The sequence below is a fragment of the Sardina pilchardus genome, chromosome 23 (genome assembly GCF_963854185.1).
Source record: "Sardina pilchardus chromosome 23, fSarPil1.1, whole genome shotgun sequence".
Taxonomy (NCBI): Eukaryota; Metazoa; Chordata; class Actinopteri; order Clupeiformes; family Clupeidae; genus Sardina; species Sardina pilchardus.
The window spans coordinates 9,960,980-9,988,326 of NC_085016.1; the positions used below are offsets into that span (position 1 = coordinate 9,960,980).

At 41.6% G+C, this 27,347-nt stretch overlaps 3 protein-coding genes across 4 annotated transcripts; 1 reads left to right on the plus strand and 2 right to left on the minus strand.

Annotated features, from left to right (window-relative positions):
- Window positions 1–8,721: 8,721 nt before the first annotated feature.
- Window positions 8,722–10,589, minus strand: mzt1 (mitotic spindle organizing protein 1). Its single transcript, XM_062527510.1, has 3 exons — window positions 10,255–10,589; window positions 9,139–9,284; window positions 8,722–8,952 (listed from the first exon to the last, which is right to left on the minus strand). Exons 1-3 carry the CDS (start codon window positions 10,304–10,306, stop codon window positions 8,929–8,931), a joined length of 222 nt encoding a protein of 73 aa, XP_062383494.1. The 5' UTR covers window positions 10,307–10,589; the 3' UTR covers window positions 8,722–8,928.
- A 128-nt stretch (window positions 10,590–10,717) lies between these two features.
- bora (bora aurora kinase A activator) lies at window positions 10,718–15,773 on the plus strand. Its single transcript, XM_062527511.1, has 12 exons — window positions 10,718–10,793; window positions 11,196–11,364; window positions 11,662–11,768; window positions 11,940–11,985; window positions 12,114–12,186; window positions 12,278–12,331; window positions 12,435–12,491; window positions 12,718–12,947; window positions 13,440–13,596; window positions 13,735–14,348; window positions 14,896–15,039; window positions 15,266–15,773. Exons 2-12 carry the CDS (start codon window positions 11,206–11,208, stop codon window positions 15,284–15,286), a joined length of 1,662 nt encoding a protein of 553 aa, XP_062383495.1. The 5' UTR covers window positions 10,718–10,793; window positions 11,196–11,205; the 3' UTR covers window positions 15,287–15,773.
- Window positions 15,774–17,737: 1,964 nt separating this feature from the next.
- zfand5b (zinc finger, AN1-type domain 5b) lies at window positions 17,738–25,462 on the minus strand. 2 transcript variants are annotated; one of them, XM_062527514.1, is made up of 6 exons: window positions 25,317–25,462; window positions 22,459–22,614; window positions 22,155–22,251; window positions 21,612–21,727; window positions 20,334–20,459; window positions 17,738–19,457 (listed from the first exon to the last, which is right to left on the minus strand). In XM_062527514.1, the coding sequence occupies exons 2-6, from the start codon at window positions 22,610–22,612 to the stop codon at window positions 19,309–19,311; spliced, it is 642 nt and encodes a 213-aa protein (XP_062383498.1). In that variant the 5' UTR covers window positions 22,613–22,614; window positions 25,317–25,462; the 3' UTR covers window positions 17,738–19,308. The 2 variants fall into 2 exon arrangements, with proteins under 2 accessions (XP_062383498.1, XP_062383497.1); XM_062527513.1 differs by having other exon boundaries at window positions 22,459–22,617.
- Window positions 25,463–27,347: the final 1,885 nt, after the last annotated feature.

Consider the following 27,347-nt stretch of genomic DNA (forward strand, 5'->3'; position numbering starts at 1 on the left):
TGATGTGTTCTAGACCAGGAAAAGATAGAGCCCCTCGCGCTCTTGGATTGCTGCTGAGACAGCGCGTGGAGGTGGAGCCACCGATATGAAGACTTCAGAGGAGATAGAGCGCGCACGTGTGTTCAGAGAATAAAATAGAGGGAAAGGAGCGCACTGGTGCAATTCGCAGCAACCGCCACAGTGAAGTGTTATCAACATCAAACTGCTAGTCCAAGGAGACTGATATAGAAATGAATATCAACAAAATAAACTTTGACTTTAATATTTGATGATGATGATGATGATAATAACCGTTTTAAAATATGTTTGTGCATGTTGCTGATGGAGTTGGTTAGCATTAAAATACATTTAGTGATCAACCTACATTGGAGTACAGTCAATTTTAATCTACTTTTTTAGTACAACGTTGTTCACGGATCCTATTGTTATAACTAATATTTTTGTTTAGGCCTACAAGTGCTTCTCCGTTTCCACCAACGGCTCTACAAATATAAGCCTAAACAAACCAACAACTGCAATTAAGAGATAATCAGTGACTTTAATGGATGGACAGGTGCAATTTGAATGCAAGTCAAGATGGTAAATAAGAAGTCTTCAGTAGTTAATGTCACTGTGCACCTTCAATGTAGGCCAGTGATTAATTCACTTCCGCAGAGTTTGATGAAACAATATTGAAGGCAATTTAAATAAAGCTCATTTAAATGTCAGTGTTCATGGTTAGGGCTTTGCTATAATTGGCTATTTAATTAAAACAATTTTCATGGTCATTAATATAGCCCGCCTCTTGTAGTGCACTGACATATTTTAATTACATGGTATTAACAAAATTGATATGCTTTAGAAAGCATGGGGAACATTTGAATAAGAAATTATTAAGGCAATTAAGCACAGGCCCCTCGTTGACATTAAGAGTATCACAACATACAATGAACTTTTTTTTAAAGGACAGATAACTTTGGCAGTGTAAGGACATCCTTTAGGATTAGATGGCATTGGTACACCAAACTTCTTACAAAGCTACGTAATTCCCTCAGAGACTAAGGTCCCACTCTCGTGTGAAATTGCTTTGTATTGTTGTCGGTGCTGATGAACCCTGGCTTTAAGCAGACCTAGACACAGCAGCATAGCACACGAACAGATACACTGCCCTCTCTTGTGTAAAATGAGAAGTGCGTGACACGGACAGGTTCTATTTAACTATAAAACTAGTGGCTACGTGTGTAAGAACCCAACACACAGCATCCATTTCAATTTCTTTTCAATAGGCTAAATAAATATACTAAGTTGTCTCGTCTCCACATGCATATGCCAACTCTTGAAACCTCAGAGTCAACAACCACAACTGTGATTGCGGTGCTTGGGATTTTAATATTTTGATTGCGTTTTTACGCACGCAGACGTGAACATATAGTGCTCGTATAGTCTTGATACTGAGGAGTCGAGAGTGATGGCCACTGATGGAGATGACACAAACACCATGCCTGTGCATTCCTAACCCTCATTAACAGGCTTCTCCGGAGAGACAGGGCATTCATCTAAATTAATATTGTCAAAATTCTCTACACGCAGCCGCGACTGCTATCCATAATAATTAGCGAGAAGTCGTTCGTCTGTGCCGTTCCGGTCTGCTCTTAGGAGGTTGTCGGCTGGATTTAGTTTCTTTGTGACATTTTACACATTTCTGTCCTGTCAGCGGTGTCAGCCGTCCTTGTTGTGTGATGACGTGGGAAGAAAAGCGTGGAACACAATGGGAAAGAATCCAGTATAGGGCAAGGCCATGCATGCAACTACGCATTAGAGAGTGATATAGTATAGGTTAAATTATTACTAAAGCATATTATTATTTCATAAAATGCTGTTGACGGGAAGGTATATACTGCTGAGTGTTAATTATACATTGTCAAATTAGATATCAGACATCAACAAGGGGTGCCCCTTGAGCATTGGCAATGGCAGCTGTGCTTTTATCTAATTATGAATGTGCTTCTTGTTTTGAATGTCTTCCTCAATAAGTCGCATTAGTTGCTGTATTCCTGCATTTTTACCACTAATAGTGCTCCTCCTTCAACAACCTCAGAACACTTACAAACATGGCCACTACCTGACCTTGTAGCCATTGATCAGGCCGCTGCAATGCCTTCTCATTGTAATGTAAAGGGAACATTTGTTATGATGCGATCCAATGCTGGAACACATTCCCAATCAATGGGTGACTCTCTCTCTCTCTCTCTCTCTCTCTCTACTCTCTCTCTCTCTCTCTCTGTCTGTGTGTGTGTGTGTGTGTGTGTGTGTGTGTGTGTGTGAGAGACATACAGTAGAGAGAGAGAGAGAGAGAGAGAGAGAGAGAGAGAGAGAGAGAGAGAGAGAGAGGTGCAGATATCCTTAGCTCATCACAATTAGACCTGGGTACTGTATTAAGATAAAGATTTATGTTTATGGTTCTTTCACTTTTCTTGAATGCAACATACACTGTCATCAATAAACGTTAAAAACAACAGTTTATACTAAAGTCATGTGACCTAAATATGATATGCATCAAGATGTGACAATGTCAGTGGATGCTTTGATGAACCTGATTATCAATGGAGAGCTAGTGATATCCACTGTCACTGATAAATTGTTTCCACTGTACTATAAACCCTCACACAGGTCCACAAGGTGATAACTCAATCACTGATATAACACGTAGATGCCTTTAGAGAAAGAGCCCACATACATTAATGTGACTGTGCATCTTACCACACACACACACACACACACACACACACACACACACACACACACACACACACACACACACACACACACACACACACACACACACACACACACACACACACACACAATTGAGATGATGTTCTCTGATGGATTTGTCATGGTGTTTCACAAAAGGCCTTCAGTAGTCAACAAAGCTTTATGCAGAGTCTATTGCATGGTGCAATAACTCACGCTAGCTGAAATGTCATGTGGAAACATCTCCTTAAGATGGATGTTAGCTGGTGCTTCGGGTGCTTGAAAAGTATGTGGAAGTAAATTGGGACAGTGGCTCGATTCATTAAATATAAATCGTGTTTGTTTTGTCCATTTGTATGTGTGCATGTAAGATAGAGAAAGAGCTTCCCAGGGATAATGAGAGAAATCCTCTGAACCATTTCTCAGGATGACTTCCAAGACAAATTTTCAAAAAGCCTCCAGCATATTAATTACACATTTCTTTCATTCTTGCTTATTCTGTAGGGAATCTACACAAGGCACCGAATTTCCAAACATACAGAAATAATAAATAAATAAATAAAATAGATATGTAAGGTAGGTTTGACAGAAAACAATTAGAATAATCTTTAGAAAATACAAGCTTTGAAGCACTAAGATGTGAAGACATGCAGGCTGACCGTTGCTGGTCATTGCTTACTGCCAGCTATATTGCAAGAGAAGTTATTACCAAGATGTGATATGACTTGTTAAAATGCAGTGGAGGTCCTGTCTTGACATTGAGATGCACAGAGTTGCTCCTGTGGTTGTCACCCTAATGATCAAAGTCAAGAAGGGGGAAAATATCTCTGGAGTAGCGGTAAGAAGGTTGAGATAGGGTTGTGGAAAAAAGTGAGAATTCACATACTTCTTTGAACACTTTTTTTTTAAACATTATTTCTATACGCTTTCCAATATGGCTTTGTGTTCCTTAATTGGCTGAAATTAATCTTAGGGATGTCGATGTCTGATTTGCATTCATTAAAAGTCGACTAAAGAAGTTGAGTTTAATTCCAATCAAATTTGTTTAATTATGCATGGCATGAGATTCCCTGAAGAGCTCAGAACTCAACTTCTGAAAAGGCTGTCTCTTTTTTTTCCACCAGTTGGTTGTTCAGAGGGGTGATGAAGTGTTAGAGAATGTTCCTGACTGGGAGGACACTTCTCAGGATCCTAATAAGTGTCTGCATCTCCTTGGATGATGATAACTTTAAAAAAAAGGAGTCAAGCATCATTTGTGGTAAAATGTCAAGTCTTGTTCTTTTTCTCCTAACTGATCCTTTGCAGAGAGATGTTGTGAGAAACATGATGAGATCAGTACACTGCATGGTTGGTCATATGGAAATCTGCTGGTCGCTTTGAGTCTAAGAAAGGTGCAATGCAATCAAAATCGATTATTGTTGTTATCATTGCAGTTGTCCTAAAAATACAGCCAAATATTTTTGGTAAAGTCAATACTTTTGGTGATGTGAAGACATCCTAAAAGTGCAAACCAATGAATATAGACTCTGACTGGTGCTGACCTAGTAATTTGTGAGTTGTGATCAGAATACTGAGATTCAGGAAGATGGTCCAATGCAAGATCAGTAACGTGTAGATTGTTCACACACACAATACACTTCCTCTAACACCAACCTCAAGTTAACTGAGAACTTTACATCATCAGTTTCTTGAGAACTTTAACCATGCAACCATGACAATGCAATGATGCGATGATGCAATGATGGAAGCAGTTATGCGGTTGCTGCTCAAAAGGTTGCCCCGTGTGTCGCCTAAGCAACACAATGACGTCCCTTAGCATCAATACAACACCATTTAGCACTTGCACTGTACCCAGTTAGTTCAAAACTAACTAAAGGGGACATGATCCTTCCTGATCAATAGTGTTACACGGTGCAATAGCAAACAATCTGGGCATGCATTGATGAAAATCATTGGGCATGCACTGGTGAAATGTCAGACTTGTCTTCACTTTGTTCCATTTGAGAAGCTCAGCTGTGACTTTTTGAGCGCATCTTTGATACAGGAGGTTAGCCTATGACATGTAACAGGAAGGTCAGCATAGTCGATCTGCTGACTGGTTTGTAGATTCATGCCATGTCTTGTAGGGAAAGAAAAGCTATTGCTCTCTAACACTGCCAACTTAATCAACAGAGTAATTGTACTGATAACTTAAACAGACAGATAGGGAAGGCTTGTAACATGGTTTCATGCTTGCAAAAAATATTTTTAGTATTTTCAAAACAGAGTTTTTTATTTTGATACATGTGAGAGTGAGTATCTTTTTTTGCAATTCTTTTACTTTTTATACTTAAAATTAGGGTATTTGATATTTTATTTTAGAATAAATGTTGATTTATTTTTGCCCATCCCTGCCTACAAACACACACACGCCTGAATATCAAGTTGGACCGTGAAGGCATGAAGTTGTTGATCTTTATTCTGTCTATTTTGAACTACTGGCTGCATCAGGCTGGTAGGCAGGCTTCCCAAACAGTAAACTAAATGCTATAACATATTTATGATTTCAGCCTGATTTAGCCACTCTGGCCTGAACCTTTCCCCTCTCTCCACAGCGTTCCAACAACTTACAGAGTGACCTCTCACTATTCCAGTGAGCCTGCCAGCATCAAATTGGCAGAGTATACTGTATATGTGTAAAACAGTGTACTTATATGGTATAAATTATTGTCTTGCTGTTGTACAGTCAATGATTTGAAATGGTTTAAAAAGTGCTCAGGGACCAATGAAGAGATCGTGCTTTCTGGTGGGCGTTAAAACCTGACCTTATCTCATCTGCTGTAGGTCAAACGTGTTACCCCCTGTGTAAATGCAAAGTGCTGCTTCGGGCTTAATCACGGTCTGGGAAGGAAGCCCAACATATTTCAAAACCAATCAAAGCACAATGTGACTTACAGCTCTCTCAGAGGCACCTGGCTTTCACTTGTCTGCTGTCTCAGTGTAGAATGGAGAGGAGAAGTTTTTGACCTTCCTCCTCCTCCTCCTCTTCTTCCCCAGCAGGGCCATAGGATGGGGGCTCTGAAAGATGAATGTGCCTGTCAGGACATCCTAGGCCTACCGTAGGCCTACAGAGACGGGGAAGTGGTGACTTAGAGCATCATTCACAATGTAAAACAACCTATTGTTATTGTAGAAGACTACGCCCGTCTTGCAATAATCTACATGCCACATTTATTTTATTAAAGTTTTAATAGTGGTTGGTGGGTGTGTGTTCGAGTAGTCGTTATAAAGTAATGTGATGGCATACGGTTGATGTGCGATGGCAGATCGCTGCTGGTCGTGTCACCACAGCGTCCCATCCGCTCATGCCTGCGGAGGAAAATTGGGATCAAATCAAATTCATGAGGCATAAATATCAACCTGTCCGTTCAAATTAAAAGCAGAGACTTCACAACTGGTTACACTATGAAGTGTTTAGAGGCAATGGGTCATTTTCCCCTCGAGGCTGGGGAAATGGAAATGTCCCAACTCGTCTGTGGCGGCAATTCACTGACAGTGATGTTTAGCTCTTAACAGCGCAGATGATTCGAATGAACACAAGGTGAGGGGAAGCGGATGCCCCATGCGCCCGCCATAATGGGAATAGATTATGCGCACGCGGGTGGAGAGATTGGTCGCTCGACCTTCAGCGCACTAATTGAAACAAGTACTGGGACTCTGCGGTGGAGTAATCAACTAAAACAGAGGATCATTAATCATCATAAATAGCGCTGTCACAACAAGACCACTGGCATTAGCTGGGCCTTTGTTTTTCCTTCGGAGACACCGGAGTCGTCCGCACAGGTGTAGTCAAGAGTTGAGGTGGTATTTAAACAACCTCGCCGCTCAAAGGCAAGGTGTCAGACAGGTAGCCTGATGGAAACACGCGCAATCTCAGAAGATTTTGGAAATTAGGCCATAGATAGTTCATCTTCGTCAAGAATAGATTATTCTGTCGAAGAGAAAGCCCTTTTGCCCAGCCCTGAAAAAAGTTGTGCATAAATTCACATGAACTAGTTCCTAGATTTTTCAGGGAAACAAATGCACTTTGCTCATATAAAATGTTAGTTATAGTTTGGCCTTGTAATGGTGTGCATTAATTAGACAGGCTACAATAGCTGTACTCATTAAGCATGCAATGCATCCTAGTTTTACATTACATCATTAACAGCAAAAGAACTGGAGGGTGCTCCTTATTCAGTGATTTTGATGAAGTCAAGATGTTATCCACAAGAGAGCAATGACACAAAGCCTATAACCATCTGATGACATTCCATGCAAAAAATTCATTCATTCCTTCATTATGTACTCAAAGACACAAAATTCCAATTTAATAACAATATTTCATTATCATAAACTAAAACACAAGGGAGTAAACACCCTCTAAAGGTTGACACCATCATAGATCTACTTCCCCTCGCTGTTCGTCAGTCAGTTGACTAATTAATTAAAGCAATTACAGCCAACATATTTCATAATTACACATCAAGGTAGGAATACTTAATTCTTATCTAGGTCTGATGATTTTGGAAGTTAACCAAAGTCACCAAAGAACATTTGAAGTTGATACTTTATCGAGGTCTCATCCCACAGTGATTTAGTTTGTAAATCTGATGAAGTGAGGACACACTTCGGACTTAATTAAGGCCATTGGTTGAGGTATAAAAAGCTTAGCTTCATCTTTTTCAGTCACTTGAGCGGTTAACCAAAGCCGATGATTAAAGAGCGCTCTTAAAAATGCCTGTATTTAAATTCGGAGCATTTGCCACCGTGCTTGTCTGGTGTTGGCACCCGGGGGAGAACAACAACAACAGAACAGAAAAGAAAACTGATGAGCGGGCCCTTATGAGTGATGTCACTGTCACCAGGGCAACCTTTCCTGCACTAATTCAGCATGAGAGATACACTACCCCCGCTGCCGTGCATCATTAGGCAGGTTCATGAGCAGACATGCCTGATTCCCTTTAGCTGATGACACCTGTCACAGCGCCAGGAGTCCATAATCACTCTCAACACCCTCGTACATCTCAGAGAACGGACTGGAGAGGGAGAGAGTGACAGTACCAACCTTTGACTGTGGCATTCTCAGCACCGTCGGTCAAAAGAGAAGGTACCCCCCTTATGTGGAGACAAAGAAAGTAACATAGGAGTACAGTCAATGTATCATCTCAAGGGGTTTATCCTAACAAATAAACAAAAATACAGTCAATTGGTTGTCAGTGATCATAAGGACACTGCAGAGCTTAGCTGACAGAAAAGGATTGGGTGTTCAATGTGTTTCGCTTACAAGACAAATATCAACTATCAGTTGACGTCCATGATCTTGCGTCAAGTAAAAAATAAGTGCAGCACCAACAAGACTCCATTCTAAAAACACTTTGAAGACAGCAATGAATAAAGTGGGCAAATTCACCACCTGGTGTTAGAAACTGGTCTGACTGACTTTTCTCTGCGTTGGCGTGTATATTGCAATGAGGGCCAGAAGGCCTCTCATTACAGACTCATTAACACAACGATCCAAGCTCACCACAGGAACTGCGTATTACATATTACTGCAGCGAAACAAGGACACAACAACCTCTCTCCTCCTTAAAGCACAGCTGGAAGTCCGGCAATCTGTCCAAGGAGAAAAACAGGCTCCTCCACATCAGTCACAAAACACAGCAATGTTAGGCCTAATACTCACCCATGAAGACTCTTATGTGAAATCCCCATTAATGTTATGACTTTACTGCAGTTATACCATGTTATAATTACATGGCACAACTTTTTAAGTGATGTTATTACAGGTAAACATCATCTCTTGGGCAAATGATTGTGTGTCAGAGTAGAGGCTTACTTGGGTATTGATGAATTAATGAAGATACTAATCTGGGATGAATTTCAAGACATCCCATTATTCTACCAAGCAAAGCAAACCGCCATTTAAACAAAACAAAACAAAAAAAGACCAAAAAGCAATGGTTTAAATATCAAAGTATATTTAATACTTATAGAAAGGTTCAAATATGTACAGGGTCTGTCATATATATATATATATACACAAACACACAAGTCAAAGGCGCAGGTTTTTTGAAAATTAAGGGATAGAGGTAAAATACCAAAACCATTAACTTCCATCACACAAGGGTCAAGAGCAGCGGGCTTTCAGAGGATCCATGATGGAGTCTGGGTTCCTTAATTAGTGCTGTTTTCAGTAGCCTGAAAAGACAATGTGGCAGAGGAAATGACAAATCAATAACAAAAGTTAGACTGTATATCCAGTCTAAATGAAATGTGAGATGCAGCCAGATATCGATGACATGCACATGTAGGCTGCATAACTACTGCCCCCTGTCTATTATAATGAGTGTCTAACTTGACTCTAGAGCCACAAAATAATCTCACCTTTAAGTTATCTGATGCTTTCCGGAGCTCCTTGATGACAGAGGACAATGCTTCTGGATTGATGCCCTGTTCACACAGCCGTACACATATGGACAGTGACTCCATATCCAGGCCTGTGTTCAATAGGCGTGATATCTCCAGCAGCACTGAGAGTGGAATAAGCAAGGTTAGACAAAACAAACATTCATATACAGCAACAGAATTAAGAGATGATCTGCACACCAAATGGACTTTGGGGATGTGGGTGGTCTCTCACTGGCATAATTTGAAAGTATAGAAATGCAATGATTTGACATTCTGGGCCGATATGCCTATTTTGTGTACTTCATTGTTGTTATTCATTACATCCCTTTCGTGGAGGGAAACAAAAATATATAAAGCAAGATAACCATTACATAAAATAACCACAGGTTTTCCCTTCATACTCTGCATCTCTGATTGTGCCAGTCTGCAAAAACATTTAGCTAGTGCAGAATTTATGAGACATAACACATAAACTCCAGTGTTGGTCATGGATGGGCAATGGAGACGTAAAACTTTATCACGATATTTCATAGTAGTTATGACGAAAACGAAATGATATGGTCCATTCATTCACCACAAGGCTGATGTCGCTCGCTGTAGCCTACCAGTGCATCAGAAACATAAACAGAAAATCACAGAAATACTGAATGCAGCCTTAGGCAAAGACACACACACACGCAACAGTAAACCTGTGCGATGGAAATACGGTTATTCCTTTATTTATTTCTGCAACTTCGACCATAAGCACAAATGACACATCCGTGTGCCATGTTTCCATAACATTAACGTCAACAATGCATGGGGGTAACATATCAGCGTTTGGCCTAGCTGGTTCTGCACACCTTTTCATACACACCAAACGTCTTCCCCATGCAAATATCAACTACTGGAAATAGCTGGGTGTACGATAAGGTCACTATTGTATTAGGACCGCTGTCGGTCTGAAAACAAAAATAAATAATCACAGCAATAATGATAACGTTAGCTAAATGTTTTGTTAGCCATTGCATTAGCATAGCAAACTCGGCGAACAAGCGCCCTGCAGCTAGCTGTGGCATGTCACGTTGACACAAAATAGAGTTTTAAACTCACCGTCCATCGTTTCCCGAACTGCATTCATGTTTGCATTTGTAGCACTAGCCATTTTCTTTTACGGAGAAATGTCCAAAACGTAAATTTGATATCTAGCTAGCTAACGTTAGCTACTAGAGCTGACTGTGAACCAGAGATGGCACACTGCTGGCTTACTGCTTGACAACGTAATCAGATGCAGTCTATGGGCTGTTCTTAATTTCTTAATTCTTTCATTCACATAAATAACAGCGATTGCTTCAGAAACGTAGTCTTAGAATTTAAGTTTCGAGAATCATTAGAAAGCAACATTAGCTAAGACAGCTAAAATGCACGAAGGATGACAAAGCTTTCAAATGTCCAAGAGGAAATACGTCACTTTTGTCTACATACGATTGGTCAACTTTGAGGCTGAAAACAATCTTCTATCTGATAGGTTACCAGATTTTTTCGCTTGGTTTTGATTGGTTCATATGAAAAAAGGGGAAAAATTAAAACGGACGTTACTTTGAACCAGTCACGAAAAAGGTCTGCCTGAGGATTCGTTACTTGCAGCTTTGGTGAGTAACATGCCAGAATTTCCAAATAGTAATTTAAGCAGTGTAATCAAAACTTTGTTTAAATAACACCATGTAACGTTAAATACAACTGTGCTGTCTGTTATACGTCGTTAGTAAAGTGTTTGCATGTATCATTAAAGTACGTAATGTTAGATTAGTTTTGTCAGAGGACAACAACAGGCTTGCCATTTAACTGGAGTAACTAATACTATACTAGCTTTATTATTCAATATAAACAAACGTAGGTAAACATTTCTAGTCAGCGGTTCGGTGTACATGTAACATTAGCGTTGTTGAGGAAACATGTCACTTTTAGTTCGTTTCTCAGTTCTTGGGCAGACCTTCAACTGCAGTGACTCCTCCATCTTAGTATTAACGTTATTTGTTATTACCCTACCCTAGGCTAGCTAAGATGGCAGAGGTAGGAGAGCCTCAGATCCAGATCACACCAGAAACACCCGGCAGACCAGCAATACGCAACCCCTTCGAGAGCCCAAATGACTACCACCGTTTGCACGAACCATTTGTACCAAGTCCGACCATCTTTAGGAGCTCTTGTGCCTCGACGGCTGTAAGTATCTGGAGTAACTGCTCCTGTGGTCACCATATCACTCACTGACTGAGCCCATGTCTATGACCACCACAAGGAGGTTGAGCTGGAGAGTTTTTAGTGTTTGAATCTGTAGCCATGGCCACTTTGAATATCACACACCTCAAAAGTGGGTGCACAACAACGTAAATTAATGGTGATCGTTTGAAATAACACATGCCCACTTGGTCTTACTTGATCAAGTGGATCTCACTAAAGGTGGATATGATCCCAGTATGTGAAAATGACGTGTCTAAAATCATGTTGCTGTTTTTTCAGACGCCAGCTAAGTTCAAGTGGTCCATAGATGAGATGTCAAACTTGCTCCCAGTAGACATTGACCCAGAGGACATCAACAGACAATCCTTCTACATGAGTCAAACAAGGTGAGTTCCCTATCAATTGCATCCTCAGATTTATCAACACAAAATGTGTCTTGGGCTACTTAAACACCCAGTTTATATGCATTTCTGGTAGAATTCTATACAATTATTGTTATATAAAATAGCAGAGGATGCATGTCTTGTACTAATGCTATATATCCCTGCTGTATCCAGGATAGACTTTGAAATTGAACAGAAACGACAAAATGCAATTGAACAGGTAAGGCCATCTGTAGTGGTTTTATTGCATCAGTGTTGAAATAGAAATAACATTACCAGTGTTGAAGAAGGAATGCTCTGAAAGCAGTTTTGCATTGCTCATAACCGTTTTCTGTTTTTGTGCTGCAGTTTTTTACCAAAGGCGCTATTGTTCCTTCACCATGGGCAGCCCCAGTAAGCACACTGAAGCATCATGGGAAGGGTAAGTCAGACCACACACACTTATTCAGACTCTAGTCTCCTTGGATCTGTTGGTTGGCTAATTTTGGACTTAACGGTGACATTTTTTCTAGGCTCTTCATCCCCACTCATCACCGATGAGCCAGAAATATCCAGAAAAACAAATGGTGTGTTCATGAAACTAAAGTGGTTTAAAATTAGTTGTTTGAAAATGCTTTACAGCTTTGGCAGTGAACCATTTGATGTATTCAACTTTTGTTTTGTTTTCAGCAACATGTCAGACAATCCTCTCTTTACCTGTGGACTTCGATCTTGAAAAAGTATTGGGTAAGAACTTTTCCTTTAGAAATGTCAGTTGTGTGTTTTCATATTTAGAGGTCTGTGTGTCTGTGTGTCTGTGTGTGTGTGATCATGGCTCCACCATGCCCTAAAACACATTTACTTTTTGAAGTCTAAATGAACACATTTACATTTCAAGTAGGATGACAGAGACTTTCACTTTCAAAACAGAAAATAAATCTATGTGTGTATGCATACCCCACCTTATCCACAGGAGAACACTACAAAGTGGAGGAGGTGTCTGAGCAGGTGCAGGAGACGCTGAGCTCCTCTTCCCTCCGCCGGAAACTCTTTCTTGACGGACAAGGCAGTGGGTCGGAATCCTCAAACCCCTCGAGTCCTGAGAGGGGCCCGTACATGGAAAGCCTCGGTGGCAAGGAGGCCATGTCCCCCAGCTTCACGTCACCCCTGCAGTGTGATGTTCCTGTTCTCACTTCATCCTCGGTGAGTCCCCTGGCTAATTTAGAACATGTGCTTCTAGAAATATGGGGTCTTGAACCGTAAGAACACATCATTACTCTGGTAATGATACATAAAGGTAATGACTCTTAAGCGATGTTACACAGTTTCTAGGCTAAAACCTTTTTTGTTCACGTCACGTCACCTCATCCGCTAGCTGCGTGTGCCCTGAATACACTGTAAAGAAATACGGTCTCTGTGGACAGCCCAGGCTCTAAAAACGGCAACATTAAACAACCTGATCCAGTCTGGACCATAAAAACATCAACAAACTGTTCAGCCAGTCAACGACGCGCGTTTAGGAGAGTTTCAATGCAGGGGAGGGAGTAGCAAGCTTTGTTTGAACGTCAATGTCTAGTAAATGTCCAGGGTTTGCCAGCTTTGTCTTGTAGAACAGCACTTAATCTGTACACTTTTGTTTCTGTCTTCAGTCTCATGATTGATTGATTGATTCATTGTCCTCTTCACTCCCTGTAGGGTCAGTTCTCATCCAGTCCCATCCAAGGGAGATTTCGCAACTACAGCCTGGGTAGTGCCACAAGCCCCATGTTCCCTGACCGCTCCTCCCCGACCTTCAAATCCCCGACATTGTCCCCCATTGGACCCCAACAGTCTCAGACTCCACTGTCCGCAGGTATCCGCACTGATTACTGACCATTTCAAATAAGTTTTAACAATCCTTGCTATCCTAACGGTTGTGCCAGTGTGTGCGAGTGTGTTACTGCCACTGCCAGTATAATGAACCCTGTTCCTGTGCATTCCCGTTCCTCAGGTGAACGGAAGCGTCTGACATTCCTCACCCCTGAAGGCGTTCCGCTGAGCAGCTCCGACATGGATGTCCGCTGCCGTGGCGACAGCCCCTACGTCGAGGGCTGCTCCCCGATTCGTAACTGCTCGCCCCTCCGGCCCCGGCACAGGGTCGGCGTGTGGGGGTCCCCGTCGCACCTCTCCCCCATCTTGCCCATCCTCCGCACCATCCCACAGGCTGTGGAGCCCCTCCATGCCATGGAGCTGGACTGCAGCTCTCCCCGGACAGAGGCGTCCCTTCCTGGGCACACGCTGTCCACTCAGTCCCCCGCCGAACTAATGGAGCAGGGGGAGGACTCGAGAGGGTCCCCCGGGCAGGGGGAGCTGGTGGACACAACTGACAGGTGCGGAAAGGAGCAGCTGGACTGCGGCTGGACCAAAGAGATTCAGGAGGAGGAAGAGGATGATGATGATGATGATGAGGAGGAGGAGGAAGAGGTGCAGGGAGGAAATGGTTTGTCTTTACCCAAACACCTCACCAGTTCGCGGACGGGCAGCTTGTCCAACGCTGAGAGCCTGCACATGTTCACGTCGCTGCTGGCCGAAGGCAGCCTCATCCCGCCGGACGGGAGCATGCAGGTCTGTATGCTAGCGCTCTGCTAACCTCTCCTGTTAGTGCTAACGCTACAGGCTGCTAACACTACAGCTACACAGAAAGGAACAGTGCCTGTAATAACTAAGGCTGCACAGTGTTACAGCTAAAGCCATATATCTTCAGTATACAACCGTGACCTCCTAAATATATGCTTTAGATGAAGCCCAAGCTGAAGTCACAGCTAAATGTAGACAAAGCCTTTTGTCAAAACCTGCTAACTTGTTGGCAGCTGTCAGTGACTTGATCCCATCTGTTAGTGACGATAGTTAAAACATTTCAGTTGGGTCATATGCCACTGTTCAGTGTTTTCAACGTCTGTTTTTGTGTTGCCAGGGATTGCTCAGTTTCTTCCCTCCCCCTTTCTAACATGTAAACAATTGATCCGAAGTTGTTTTTATTTAATTTTATTTATTTTACCCTTGTTGTGAGTGTTTTTAAGCCCATCATGATGCCAATAGTTTAGTGGCCTGTTGGACTAGGTGTCCTGTGGGCTTGTGGTTGACCGCGTGCCTCCTCCTGTTGTGTGTTCAGGTGGACAGTGGGTACAACACCTACTCAGCAGGTACAACCAGCCTGATGGAGGGCATCAGTTGTGACAGTCAGAGTAAGGAGGTGTCAGATGCACATATTCCCGAAGAGGGCCACCAGCTTTACACTAAGTTCATGAAATCAAAGGTAAAGGGTTTTTTTTTTAGTTTTTTTTTTTAACTTGTGGTGTACACATTTATTTTCAGTTGCATTTTTATTATATTTTGTGTATGTACTTTTTGTTTAATTTGTTTATTCAAGTATTGACACGTTACCACACACATCACAAAAGACACTGTGTTCATTGTTTAGTGCAGTTCCACCGGGGAGGTTTAAGGACACACCTAACGACACTTGTCATTGTATGTTCCAGATTGTTCTACCACACCACTGACCTGCGGGGAGGGACCCAGGGGGGGAGTCCTGTGAGTGCAAGCTGCACAACCATATACTTGAGTTGTCTGTGACACAAAGGCAAATACAGCATTACTTGCACAGGTGCCTTGACTTGAAATGAGCAGTTTAAACAGTAGCTCACGACTGAGCAAAATTATTGAATGACTTGAGCTGTGAAAGTTTTAGTAGGTGCTGTGTCTGGAAGTTGAGAGTGTGCTCTCTTTTGACGAGTTTTTAAAAAAATGGTCATTTGTATTTGAATCTTAAAAATGTTATGTATAAAAGGGATTTGGGAGAAATTTGAAAATGTAAACTTTTTTTTTTTTTTACAAACTTATTTATGGTTTCTTGCTGTTGGACCCCAAATCAGAACCACTAATTGTCCTATGGAATACTATCTTGTACTGTAAATGGACTTACTTAAGAAATCATATGTGTCAAATTTTCTTTGATATTATTGCAATAAAGAAAGTGAAAGTGACCTACTTGGGGTTTTGCATCTGTGTGTTATTTGTCTACCATGTGACGGTTGTGATGTGACTAGTTTCACACTTTAATGTCAATTTCATAATCTGTATTATTCATACAAAAATGTATATCTAGGACTCAACACTGTTGAATAGTGCCATTATCAGAATTGAATGGCCAGCTTAATCTTATCCTGGTCACCCTCTAGTGGTGAAAACTTGACATTGCACATATTTATTTTCAAAGTGTAAATTCTTTGCTTTACAAGAGGTAGATCACTAGCCTGTTGGTGAACCCAGACTAACCTGTTAGCAATGCGATTATGAAATTAACATTGAAGAAAAAGCATAAAACCGATAAACAAAGCATAAATCTGAAAATTCAAAAACTCAACTTGTATTCATTCAGTGACTTTGTAAATACTGGCCATATGCACCCATGAGTCATTTAGCATAGGGAAACATTTATCAGAATTGAAAAGTAATAAAATAGCGATACAGTTAGTTTTTCTCAGTCACTTTGGTGCTTTTCCACTATTTGTTCAACCTCCACAACATTTAGTAATTCGTGCACACATCATAGTAGCAATTTCTCCTTCCTCTGAACAAATAGCAAATGCTTTTGGACATGTGTCAGTTAATTGCTTTCATACAGTTTGCTGCTGTTTCATAACATTATAATTTGCTTATGTCTTGTCAGTAAAAATGAACTACACTGAATGCTGAATAGTCGTTCCCAATAAAACTAATAGTCTTCATGTCATTGCTTGAGTCATTACAAAATTGTTGAACTAGTTGACAGATTCTGTCACAATGCTGTAGAATTGCAAAGAGCATATACAGTAAAAAATGTGAAACATACGTATTCAGAGTCTTGTACTCACTTACTCCCCTATCTACAGCAATGTTTAACTTAACTGTAGTTTTAAAATGGCTGTACAAGTAGTGTATAGTGCCATCTTGAGTAGGTAGTGTCATCAAGTCCTGACCTTTTCTTTGCATTGGAAAACACGGGAGAATAAACTGTCATGATGAAAACATGACATAGCCATTTGACTATCTTGTTCATAAACAATGGTATCAAGACTTCTCATTTTGATGACACTGGCAGATTCACTGACATGAGTACTTAATTTTGAGGAATGGACTATCCATTTTGAGCAAGTGACGTGTTTTTGCAGGTTATCCACTTCTAGGTTTTGCAGTTTTCACTAATTGTTTAGAGAAATGCACTAACTGCTGTGCAAATGTTAATAGTGATGTGAGAAAAGCACCAAAGTGACTGAGGGAATACTGTAAATGGATAGTATGACAAGAGGTCTTAATACATGCCTCTGTTAAATGTGTTAATGCTTGAAATGCACTTATGACACTAGGATCATATTGTGTACATTGTGTTACTTACTAAGGTTAGTAATGTTTGTAAACAAATACATAGAAATTAAATTGAGTTGTAATGGACATTTTAGGGTCACCAGTGACCAGCCAAAGTCTGATCAACACTGGGCTGGATGGGTAAAATGATAACACCTAAAACGTATTGATGCCCTTGGGTTACAATGATGCTTCGGGCCAGTCTATGATTCCTATTCAAGAATTTTCCCTGAATGCTTCAAATCTGGTAACAAGTCAATTTCAATGTTACATCAGTAGCAAAATTGGTAATGCAAATCAACCTAAACTGTGTCAGCATACACTCTTCAGCAATTACCACAAACCAAGAATGTGGAGCTGATCGCTTCAGCACTAAATTAGAATGAGTAAACAAATCTTTTTATAATGATAATAAAAAAAATAAAACACACGAAAAAAAAATCCAACACATTTTGTCTGCCTTAGGAATTAAGAGCTATTACTGTACCAATAGCGGTGTTCGCTGCCACAGCTTGCAGTACAAATGCAACTTTAAAAAAAAGCAAGTTGATCCACGTTTTGTAAGGGGGACAAAAAGGCTGAGGATAAAAACGGCCTGTAGAACCATATTTCGTATATCTCTGTACATAATTTTATTTACATGATACAATTTAGCAGTAAATGTCAAGGTAACAAGATTATATGAGCAATACATAAATATAAAGATGGTTTGTACAAACTTGCAAAACTAAAAACTGACATAGACAGTTGCCTTTTCACGTGTAATCTCACTTGTCCAGGAGTCAAGAAACAAAATGGCGATCACACTGATGGACTCAAGCACACATTCACCTCACACAATTCATTCTAAAGTGAAGATACACATTTCCAAACAACTTCCAAATCTTGTGTTAACACATTTGACGAGCAACCCATAATACACATACACACTCCACAAAAGATCTTTACAAACTAAAAAAAGAACCAAAATAAAACGTTCATTACAGAAGTGAATTGATCAAAACAAACAATAACAGACCATTGCTATCAACCCCCACAACATCATTCATCTTTACAAATGTTTTAGCACAAGCCATGCAGATCAACCCTCCCCTCCCCTTACAACGCATAAGACAAATCAATAAGGAAAAAGAAGGAAAAAAAAAAAAAAAAGAAAGGTCACTGGACTTCTTCTACATCAGAGCCGGTCAAATCAACACCCATGTCAAGTTGCAGCAACAAAGGACCAATCACCTTTCTCAATCTCACATGTGAGGGAGGATTATGCTTAAATGGCTGGATGACACCTCTTTTCCCTCGTAACATACACGGACACACACACACACGCGTTCAGAGGCATCAACTCCGCACTGACCATCCCTCATAGTCCAGAAGGCTGCAGGCAGATGCACGAGTGTACTCTGATTTCAGCCAAACATCTTGATGGGTTTACAAAGTGTTAATTAAATAAACAATTAAAATGGAGGCATATGTTTACAATTAACAGGCTTGCAGGTTGCTGCCAGGTGAAAACATGCCCATTTACACTCCTGATACTCATATCCACACATACTGCTACATGCACTCTTTTTTTTCTCCTTTGTCTCACGCACACACACACACACGCACGCACGCACACACACACAGCAGGCCATTCGGTAGCCTGCAAGTTAGGTTGTCCTGACAAGCAGTCAGAAGGGGGGAGTAAACAGTCTTCAGTGGATCTTATTGGCTATTGCCGCCCAAGGCCCCCCCCCACCCCAAACCCCAACCCCCCCACGCAGAGATGGACAGAGACAATCACATTGTGGATCTCATCACCACAATCAGCACAGGGACACCAACCAGCCTATCAGATGCTCCTACAAACTAACAGGCGTGACACAGGGCCCAAACCACCCTGGTCTGCTAACATGTTTAAACTTTTTTTTGTTCTTTTGCCTTTTTTTTTTTTACAAAAAGAAAAGTGAAGCTTAAACACGAGAAAGAGGAAAGGCCTGGAGAGTTGGGGGCAGAAGGGGGGCTAACGGATGGGAGAAGGGGTGGGGTGGGGGGATATCGCTCCATGCACCAGCTGAAGACACATCTTGTAATTTTTAAAAAACTAAGTCTTTCCATCGCTGGAGAACGCGAGTCCATTAGTCAATCGGTCCTGCCGAGCAGGACGCAACAGAACGGTGAGGCAGAACCATGCGGTTCCTTATATTCTCTGGATCTTGTCGGCCACCACCACTGGGTTCTCCTTGCGGATCTTGGCTGCCGCCTCAGCCTTGTAGTCGTAAGGGCAGTTGTGCTTGTCCGAGTAACGGTGAATGCCACAGAAAATGTTTCCACAGCGACAGTCAAACCCTGTAGAGGCAAGACATATGGGGGTCACAAACAATCCTTCCATGGAGATACAAATGTTCCCTTGTTGCTAAGCTCAGGGTTAACCACTTTATGCAAAGACACATAATGCAACTTTTGAGATGTTGCAACATGAACTCCTAAAGGCAGCTGTGTTTAATGATGTGTGACTATGGGCCTTTTCCACCCTTTCCCTAACAGTAAAATTGATATTAGTAGCATGAACAATAAAACATTATCAGATGAGTAGACCTTTTAATGGAAAAAACTAAAAAAGTGTGGGTCTACATATAACACATCTAAAAGTTTGCGTAAAAAAATGTAATGCAACTACAGCTTCACACACATAGTAAACAGTGTAAGACTAGACCTTCTATATTGTCCAGGGTATCCAAAACTTACGGTTAAGGGGCTTTAAATATTTATTGTTGCTAGCTATTGCAATGAAAATGACAGATGTAAATAGTTTTTTTTCCACTGAGGGCATGGCAAAGTTCAAAGTGCTACACCAAACCCTACTCTGTAGGTGCCTCTCATGTAAAGTTTATACGTCCTCCCTCGCTCCTCGGGCCTCGATCCTCACTGATCTACATAAAGAATGATGGAGCGGCAGCAACGATAGTCTATCCCTTCGTCTATCTTTCTTTATGTAGATCAGTGAGGATCGAGGCCCGAGGAGCGAGGGAGGACGTATAAACTTTACATGAGAGGCACCCTTTGACATGATTTCCCTCCACCGCCACAAGTGTCACTCTGTAACTGAGCGAGAGTCTGTAGGCTTTTGTTCTGAGAAGGCCCCCCCATGTTTACATGCATGTCTGGACACAGGAAACAATGCAGGTGTAGTGGTCAAGTGGTGGCGATGGTGGACGTCCTTACCTGTGAGGCCGACCTTCTTCCTGCAGCTGAAGCAGCGGTTCTTCTTGGGTTTGGGGGGCTCTGGCGCTCCGGCTTCCTCAGCTCCGTCTGTGGCCAGAGTGGGAGAGGCCAAAGGTTGGGTCAGCACTGGAGGAGAGACAAAACACCACATCAGATATGCTGCTATACCTCCCAATTCGGTTTTTAAGTGATGATGTAATAATGGGATAATAAATATCTTTCCGGCTCCGGATCTTTGAAGGCTTTCAAACTCACATGTTATTCTCCATAGACAGTCAAATAAACTATTATTTTCCGCTATTCTGACTAGCCTTTAAGAAAATTGTCATCTTCTACGGACTTGTTGCCTCAACCTAATCAAATCTATAGTTTTCGCGGAAGCCTGGACGTTACCCATTAATCATCTGGCTGCATAGCATAGCTACAGTGATTACTTTGTTAAAGTTTAGCGATTTTGTTTTAAAACCGCTAAAACGAAGGTGGTGATGACAAAGTTTACAAGTAGCAAAAAACGTCTGGCTGCGCTAATAAACGTCTTTTCACAAAATAGCTGTTGGGTCCGTGACGTCGGACTTAAAAACCGAATAGAGTACCGTGGAACATAAATCATAAGAACATAAGTGTAACATTCGGTTTCCATGATAACAGTTTCACTGGATCTACACAAACCTTCAAAGTGGCATCAACAGCATTGAATGTGGACATGTGGCATCATTTCTACCTAATAAATTGTTTTAAATGTAGACTATTGCTGTTTAAATATGCTAACCTGCTAGGCAGCAGCTTAGCTACATAACACGGATTCCCGGTCAGGTGTAACAGAAAGAAATAAAGTCCTAGTGGATATTTCACTCCTTACTAAAGTCTGGCAGCTGTCAAGAGAGACATTTGAGTGAAGTAAAGCCAAGACACATCCATGAATTTCAGGATTTTAACCGCAGGCTGCGAAATTAAATGCCCGTCTCCTTTACAGAGGAAAACCATAATAATAATTTGATCGTGTTGGCGTGAATATATGCTGTAGAATGTGATTTTTATGGTGCAAAAAGTATACTAACGTCATGGAAACGTTGTAAAATGATCTAAATGGATTAAGAATGCCACCACTACGGTCACATCTATAGTAGTATCCAGTGAAATTGCTACCTTGGCAACGCCACGTCATGGCTTGGGCACTCTATTCACCTAAAGTAAGCTGATAAACCAAAACATCACATACATTTCACAAAAACACTCCAGCTTTTTTTAGCTCACGTTCTACAAGCCACACACACACACCTGGCTCTGCGTTCTCTGGCGCCTCCTCCTGGCAGGAGATGCTCATCTCAGTCATCTGCTGTGTGACTGGCAGGGCTGCTGCTGCCGCTGCCGCCGCTGCTACTGCGGCCGATGCACTGTGGAGTCATGACACATGATCCGTTACTCACACACACATGCCACTGCACACGCCATCATGCATTCAATATATTACTCACAAGTCAGGGATATTTGGCTTTTGGAGTTTCGATAGCAAGTGAACTTAATGTGACCTTCTCTAAACTTTTCAATGCTCATGTCCAACAGTTCAAGGTTTCAGTACTTTTCTGTACTGAAACATTACATTTCACCCGAAAGCCAGATATAGCCTTTTGTGAGTAGTGCATATTATGCATTTAAATGATGAACTGTCACACACACACACACACACACACACAAACACACACGTACGCACTACTACACTGCACTTTTTAATCTAACAATACAGCTCTGCTGCAATAATGAAATACTAAACGCTCATCTCAAACAGCCCCCACAGAGAGCACTCATGGTGTTCGTCCTCACCTGGCCGACTCCATCCCACTGACCGCTTCGCTCAGAGTGGCCTCTATCCGCTGGATGGCCGACACCTCAGCGGAGGTACTCGACACGCCACTGGAACCTACACACACACACACACACACACACACATACAAAATGGCACCATGAGCTTTGAATTACATGGATAACTATGAAGCATGTATTAATAATAATAATGTTAATTAAAGGCCCACTTCATAAAAGTTGTTGCACAAAGGCAGCTACTAACTTACAAAAATAATTACTATATTATTAGAATAAGGAAGTCAGATGGGGGCGTGCTCCTTACCCATAGTGCTGAGTGGGCTGACTCCACTGTTCTGTCGGTTCAGGTGATCCTTGTAGCACACCGAGCACATGCCATTGGTGCGTGGGTTGCCATAGAAACCACAGCCGGTGGTGCACAGAATGGGAACTGGGCTTGAGTTAGTTTCCTGGGCCATGACTGCTGAGGAAACAAACACACACAAATCAGCATGGAGGCTCTGATGGAACTCTGATGGAACTAGACAGTGGACTGAAGTGGAATCAGAGTCTATCTAGGCTGATCTATGGGAAGTCCTGAACATGCAACCATGTGTAGTGCAAATTGCATAAAGGAATAAACAACTATATATCCTGTGTTAAGAATCCCCCAATAGACGGCTATAGCAAGACAAATCTGAAGAACCTGCAGATGTAAGCCGAGAGGAGTGGGACATGCTGTGTAAACGAGCTTATTCGGGTAATCAATAAGAGTGCACGCATGTGCCACTGAAAGTGTGGGAACGTGGCCACAAAAGTGCCCTCCTAAGCACACGCCGCACACTGCTCCTTTCAGACACGCGACAGGGACAAAGCGCATGGAGCAGCTGGCTCAGAGGCTCGGGACATTCTGTTCAGATGGGGCCAGATAACACTATACCCCCACCACCCCCCTTCCAAACACACAGGGCAAGGACAAAACAAGCATGGCATGCTTGGCTCCTCAGACAGAGGTCCCTGGTGCAACTATTACAATGTGCATTTTTCACATGAAATGGGGCTTGCTTATGGCTCACAGGGCCATGCTTTTGCAGACTTGGAATAATACTCCATACTTGACATATAAATTTCAGTCACACACTGTGGCCTTAGGAACCGGCTGCAACAGCTCAATCACGTGTGTGCCTGCTGACTGCACATGGACGCTGGTATTAACTTTCAGTCACAAGGGTGCAATGTGACATGTGGATCTCAAAGACACACGCAACCGGGGCCAACAACACAACCACGGCTGACGCTATTTATATCGACGGAAGCCCCGCTATGGAACTATTACATCACAGTGCGTGGCCCGCCTGCTTGCGACGCGTAGCTTCGTCCAAACTCACACACGTTGCGAGGCTGCCCCGCTATTGTTTATTTTTCGAAACCACAGATGTTGAGCCGTCTGGCCCAACATGTTTCGTCACATCACCCACCCTGCCAAAGGTCCCAGCGGACTGGTGATCTAAGCAGCAAAACAAACATTATCGCTAGCTACCTTAGCTCTTAGCTTCCATTCATCCAATCCAAGGCCCGGGGGATCAAAATACAGACCTCACATTTATTCATTTAGTACACTTTTTACGTATATTCAGGCCCAATACTAACTTATCCGTTACACTGACATTTTTATTGCCATTAAGACAATTGTCGTGTGGCCCTTAACCGGTGCATCAGGTGGTATTTTGTTTTAGTTAAAACGAATCTAAAATGCACAATGACTTAAGTGAGGAGTTGTCCAAAGTGTAAATAACAGTCAACCATATGATTATGTTAAGTTAAATAGCAATCGTAGCTAGCAACCACCCCAAATGCGACAGGCATAACGTTACTGCTCGCTGTTAGTCATCTTAAGTGGACTTTCAACATTTGTTTCGAGGCCATTTAAGACACAAATGAGGCAATATAACAACATCTATAGACGACATGGATTACAAAACAACACCGAATGTGTCAGAGTCTGTGGTAAATGGCAGACGCAATGGAGAACGGCCTTGTCGTTCTCTTTAAATTTACTGAGTCATGCTAGCTAACTCTGCCAGCCAACGTTAGCCTTAACGCTAACAAAAGGTTACACGAAATCGCAGGGATAAGTCTCAATTATCTAGCCTGTAGAAACGGCAATCAACGGCCAATTAAAGAAAAAACAAAATTCAAGAACATAACTTTACGTGCCCCAATGTTGCGTTGATATTAAAAATCCATCTAACAAGTAACGTTAGTAATTTGTTAGATTATTGATCTTATGCTAACGTTAACGTTAGCCATCAAGTTCTTTGTCTGCTCTTTGTTCAAAACCACTCTCTTCCTTTGTTTTTGAAATTATAGCAACAATTCGGGGCATATAAGATGCAATCATCTAAACCCACAACGAATAGTAACATTTGGTTCCACAATATTTAACGTTATTGGATATTTTTCTATGAGCAACGTTACTGAAATGGATACACGTATAGCTAGCTAGCTAGCTAGCTAACGTGGAGACAACCAAGTTACACGGATGGCCAATTTACTAGTCTCATCTATGGCTAGCTAACGTTAGCTCGGTGGCTAGTTACCTCGAAAAGTTCCTTAAAATATACCATAGTATTATGAATAAGCATCGATCATAGATAGTTGAAATGTGAATCTAATGTTACCAAAAGCACAACTTGTAAGTGTCAAGGTTCACCAATATCCCAGTTATCGTTAGCGATAAGAAGTTGTCCTTCCTCGGTAATTAACATGGAAATATGGTACGTTATAACGAAAACTGTAACCTTAACACAATAGGACACTTGCTAATGTTAACTGGGTAACAGAACAACAACAAGACAAAGATATAACGGGTTATTAAAACGTTATTCTTATTCTGTAACATAACGTTAAGGGTTAGCAGAGGTTCTGAGACCACAGAGCCTCCTCACAAACATGCTAAACAAATATCTCACTGTCCAGCAATCACTGATAAATCCAGAGTGTGGTGAGGTGACGGTAACTTCGGTAGAAACAATTCACCTTCGTTTAGCTACACTGAAAGTCGACTGGTGTAAGCAAAGTTAACGTTAGCATAGCGTTTGTAAGTCGAACCCCGTCGAAAACAATCTCGACTTCTGCGGGGAAACGACGCTGGCTTTGGAAGAAAATAGATAGCTAACTTACCGTTTTGTACGATGAAAGGGTTTATAAATGGGGTCGGCTCAGATGTAGGGGGGAAAGGACTTGGTAAGTACCCTTCTGTCAGCAACGAGTGGCTCGACGCAGCTTGCGCTACTGGTTTCCGTCGCCTGTTGTTTGTTGCCTTCTTTAGTAAGAGCCTAAAGAGTGGCCTCCACCCAATCAGCAGCGTACTTTTTCCATTACGTCAGGTACAATGTGTAACGTCATACCAAAATAGAGGGTGGTGATTGGTGGAAGCTACTTTACCTGACCTGTCCTGAACATGTTTGCCCGAGACTGTTTATTAACAGTAACAATGAAATGGAGGTGTTTACAACTAGTAAAGATAGGCAAGCAGCTACATTGATACAGTAAACAGCCATGTTGTTTTGGACACTACGATTGTACCTTTGCGCTGCGGGAGTCAACTCAGTTTCATCGTTGAATGTTGAAGAATTGCACAATAGTCGGCTAGCACCAGAGGAAGAAGAGACATGCAAACATGTTAAGACACGCTCACTATTTCCGCCTCAACTGGATATGGAACACTGGCTTCTCAACCACCTTGTTTGATTTGTTGATCACGTCATATTGTATTGAGTATGAGTATGTGTGTCTCACTCAGATCGCTTGCTCACAGTTTGAGCTGACCTAGTGGCTCTCGGCCATGACCTGCGTCCACTGATAACACACACCACGTTTGATAGTAGACTTGACTAAGTTAGCACATTGCTGTATCCACTGATACATAGCCTACTGACACTGATTTGCAAGCCTTTAGTGTTTTTTTTTTGGTACAGATAATGGGTTTCCTTCAATTTTGCCTGGGGGTCTGATTACTGATTTCAGTCCTTGATTATAAAACCTTACACTTTGGTCAAATTCAGCAGTGTTCTTCTCATGCTCCTCACATTCAACACAATTCCAGGCTATCAACACATATCTTGAGCACAGAAAGGAGGGAAGTGTGTACTTTCCTTGATCATGGAACTAAAATCTCAACAGTCTTTTGGCAGAGCTGAGGACTGCCTTCCAATCACTTCTTAGAGGTTTGAGCAAGTTATGCTGCCATGGCCTGCCCTCTCCACCATGATGATTGTAATCCATTTACAACAGTGGGCTAGTCTGTATATATATTGGGCTGAATGTAATACGAAGCTTGAAGCTTGAACTGTATATTCTATCTGACCAATATGTTTGGGAGCACGCTCAGGGTTTTGACACGTTTTACAACTCCTGTGTTGGTTAACATGAGCACGAGCACAGTTAAATATAGCAGAGACGAGGAAGTTGATACGAGAGTGGTAGCTGTCAGTTGGCAGTTTCCTAGAGGGCCACAAGAAAACATTTCCTGAAAAAAGTCTGTAACCTAGTACATCACAATATTGATACAATATTAGTCAGTGACCTAAATACACATTCCACAAAAATATTGCAATGAAATAGTAAGAAATAATGTATTTAGAATGTTCTGCCCGAATCAGAGGACCGGTCATTATAGCAACCTCCTTTCAGAGATTTCATCTTTTCTTAAGGAGTGTTTTGAAATTGTTCAGTGTCAATGACTAAATAATAGGCAACCTTGACTCACTTCATAAGTGGTGAATCATGATATCAGCATGTACTCAGTGCTGAAAAACAGCTGAAGGGGCAACATGCTCATACACGACTTGGTTCACGCTCATCCTCATCCCGCTCATTTTTTTTCAGGTCACAGACAATAGTTGATTATTAGGTCATAAACTAGGTAGAGGAACTGCATGCAAATCTTTGCCCCTGCATCCAATCCTAAAATATCAGATTGTATGTTTGCAGATGGCTATAAACCATATTGTGTGTAATGTATAACCGTTCAAGAAAGGCCACATCTGGGCTTCATTCCAATTGTATATATTTAATGTTTCTATGATGGCCATCACCATGTTTGCAGCGAATAACTTTGATTTTTGAAGTAGATTTTGGTGCCATCTGCTTTGGATTTTAATGGTCCTGCTCCGATTTTTGTCCACACTGCCCAAACAAAAAAACAAACAC